At 37.4% G+C, this 3811-nt stretch overlaps 1 protein-coding gene across 1 annotated transcript in view; it reads left to right on the top strand.

Moving 5' to 3' along the window:
• LOC105456371 (neurotrimin-like) overlaps positions 1-3564 on the top strand; it is a 163642-nt gene extending 160078 nt beyond the window's left edge. Inside the window, exon 9 of the mRNA XM_011700339.1 lies at positions 327-3564. Coding sequence (XP_011698641.1) covers positions 327-541 — 215 coding nt within the window. The 3' untranslated portion in view covers positions 542-3564. The remainder of the gene's footprint in view (positions 1-326) is intronic.
• The last annotated feature ends 247 nt before the right edge of the window (positions 3565-3811 follow it).

Genomic DNA, 3811 nt, shown 5'->3' with positions numbered 1-3811 from the left:
TATATATATTATATAGATAGATAGATATATAAAATGTCGACGTCTACCGTAAGCAAATGTTCCCAGAAAGAATACGTAATATACGGTAAGAATATTGGAGGAGATTCACCGCGTCTTTCTCCCGTCTTATCCTCGGGAGTAGAAAGGAACTATAAATTTTTCCCCCCCCGCCGAGTCTTCTCGCCCTCGGCTCTCGTTTTTGAATATTCCTGTCGCACGAACGTGTGGCATCTGTGATCGTGTCGTTTGACAGTCGCAAAACGTCGCCATATAATCTATTATTGAGCACCCTGCGGATAATAATATACACGATCGATTGTTTTCAGAAACGCGACTCCGTGGCAGGCCGAGCCACGAGGAGAGTCACGAAGCCGAGAACGTCATCGACACCGACAGCCGTAAAAGCGTCGATAGCGACGTCGGACAGCGTAGAATCGACAACACGGCGCAGTCGATGTCGTCCAAAAGCAGCACGTGGCATCGCGTGCAGCGTCGAGCCAGCGCGGCGATCTGCATAATCGTGCTCACCGCCCTGTCGTAGTCGTCGCGGCGGAGCGAGGATGATTGAGTTCGCGACTGTCCTTCCAGTTTGCAGCGTTATTAAATCCTGCAGTCTTTCCTCCACAACTCCGCGCAAGGGATCAATTAAACCGAACGAATTCTTACGGGCGAATAGCGTGGACCTGGTCGAAAGATCCGCGACTGTTGACGGCCGAACATCCGAAAGACGGTTAATCATAGTGGGACTATGAATTTATCTTGCCTCTGTTTAAGGCGACACATTACTCGTGTTAGATGATCGTTATAACAAAATCGCGTCACCCTTTTTCCTCTCTTGTTTCGCTTTTTTATGTTATTGCGCAAGGATGGCATTTAGATTGGGAAAGACAAGGTTTGCGGACGATATCGCAGATACGAAGATTATTTTATGTCCAACTTGAGGAAAAAATGCGTTCTTAATTACTTCTGTAAAATTCACTAACGCTATACATTTTGAGCAAAGGTGTTGTTATCTCTTAATATTGTTATCGATGTTTAACACTAGAATTACCGACATTAGTGTACAATTAGTACACCTGCAATATGGAAAGAACAATTTTGCTGAAAATTAAAATTAAAATTCTGCTGGATACATATCTAAAAATAAATTTTGTTAGACTGTATCAAAAACTAGATCGAAAACATTATGTCAGAATATCAAACAATTTTGATATTTCATCAACCATTTTGCACTTATATATCGTTATAAATTTGATAAAAAATTATAAAATCAGTCATTTTCATTATTAGTTGATAGGCTTTGATAATTCTAGTGTTAAGTTTGTTTGCAATAAGCGTCACTTATTAACTGACGATAATAAATATAATTCGTGCAATAATGTACTTAACGTATTGGCTGCCAAATAAAAGATAGTACTCGCTGACGATCTACAGATGAACGTCAGCTCTTCGCCAATCTGATTGTTCGAAAGGAAAAGTAAAAATTTATTTAAATTTTCATGAATCAATATAATCAAGTAGCATATTAAAAATATAACATGCTAATATAAAAATGGCGTGGTGTACAAATTAAGTTAGTTAATTATACAACAGCAATCAATGTGTTAACATCTGCGTTACAACAACGTTAACGTTGTTTCATTCCAGTTGAATCGTTTGTTTACCTTTAATTACCATCAGAGATCTCCCTGCCTTTCCGTAAAGGATCGATAATCATTCCCAATCTCTTCGACGTGTCAGCGGATTTTCGAAGCCATCCCTATCGGACGTATCCCGGGAATGATGACAGCGTGACGACCATTTTCCTTATCTGATTCACCGATCACCACCATCCTTCTTCGCAATCTTTCTTCTATCGGCAGAGAGGCTTTCAAATCGTGCGCATCGTTAGCGCGAAACGAGATCTCCCAATTTCCCTCAAAGGGGTCGACTGATTTTTTTTTCTTTTCGCGTGTGAGCGGCTTACCTCGGGAGAAATTTGATACTCGCATTCGAATCGTAATTATATCGTTAGGAAGATCGATTGCGACGAGTATTTTTTCCGAGATCTGAAGATATCTACGTGTCGCGTCTTTTTTTTTTGTTTATACACGTTAAAATATCTGTCGCATTTTTGTCTTGCGGCTTAGCACAATCTCTGGATGATTTATTACAAAAAGAAAATGTTACACCAGATCTGAAACGAGGACGGAAATTTCTCATGTAAGATATGTACTGAATATACTGCACTAATTATACTCGCGTTTCCACCGCTCATCCATATCGTTTCTATAGACTCGAGCAAAAATTCGGCCTACTCGATTGGTAAATAACACTCGTCAGTGATTCGCGTGAATGTGTAGAAATTTATAATATTTATATATCGAGATGTTAATAATGTAATTTAATGATAATTTAAAATGTTAAAACGATCATTTATATTTTATATCAATATTTCTGTACATTCATTTTGCACAGAGTCTCAATACTCGCGGGCATGCATTGAGGCCATTCCTTGAGCATTACTTTTGCAAGTGATGGCGTTTCACTTAATTTTATTTGTAATGTAATATATTTAATTTAACTTTATTGTATATACAAAAATTAGTTAACCCTTTGCACTTCTATGCCGTCTGTCACATTAACTAAAGGATACGATCCAATTTTAATCATATAGAATTATTGCGTTGAAACGCTCGTCACAAATAAAATGGTAGAGCACAAATCAGCTGACGGTTAGACAGTGGATCTTGAAGCTTGAAATATTTTCTATGTCAGTAGTTTGTAAATGACGCAGCAATCAATATGTTAACGTTTATCGCAATGCACTGACAATTTTAAAACATTCTCTAGTTGATCGTTTTTTATTGTGTGTACCTGCTTTAATTATAACTCTGTTCGAATATAACTGTCAGTGCAGAGGGTTAATCGATCTACTAAGGCTAAATGTATAAATTAGTATGTAAGCGTAGAAATTAGTGTGAGAAACGTGTGTGCGAAATTCGAAGAGTGGCTCGAAAATGCAATGCGTAAGATGCAACGAAGCAACCGGGACTTGTGTAAATTTCCGAGGATTAATCCACTTGCATATATTTGTAAATAATGTTACGATCGCGTATGGACATTTCCATGAATATTATCGCTGTACTAATTGTATCGATAAGGACGGTTTTGTATATATTAAGTCCCATTCCCCCCTCCCCCCTCGAGCGCGAATATAAAATAAGAGTGTGAGTAGTTGTCGACGTTTTTATATATGTGGATGTGTTTCTGCAAATGAAGTTATTGTATCCCCGACACACGTATCAGGACGAAATTAAGAGAGGTATCTCATTCTCCTTGCGTTGTTCCACCTAGGACTAAATCACTAAAGTAAATACTGTTTTGCGTTTTATAACCGAAGAAAACGTAACGTTCCTAACGTAGTTCAATCAAGCGCGATTGTTAAGATACTCTTTGATAATTTATACGTAAAAAGAAATTTATACTGACACTCCGAAATTAGTAATTCGTATTTCTTCGCCGAAAATATCTAAAATATTTTTGCGACGTATTACTTACACGGAAAGAACAATTTTGCTTGAAGTATCTAAAAAAATTTTTGATTAGATACAGATCTGGAAATAATTTTGTTGGACCATCAAAATAATTATGCGGGTTGGTCGAACTTTTTCAAGGTTGCTAGAATATCTATCAAAACTTTTTGCAGCATCGCTCATCGTGCTTGAGTTTCCTATATAATTATTTTGATAGTCTAAATTATTTTCATATCTGTACCTAGCTAAATTTTTGGATACTTCAACAACCGTTCTTTTCGCGTATATGTATCTTC

The sequence above is a fragment of the Wasmannia auropunctata genome, unplaced genomic scaffold (genome assembly GCF_000956235.1).
Source record: "Wasmannia auropunctata unplaced genomic scaffold, wasmannia.A_1.0 LD335709.1, whole genome shotgun sequence".
NCBI classification, from domain to species: domain Eukaryota; kingdom Metazoa; phylum Arthropoda; class Insecta; order Hymenoptera; family Formicidae; genus Wasmannia; species Wasmannia auropunctata.
The sequence above is the reverse complement of the archived record's forward strand: the minus strand, read 5'-3'. Positions and strand labels throughout refer to the sequence as shown.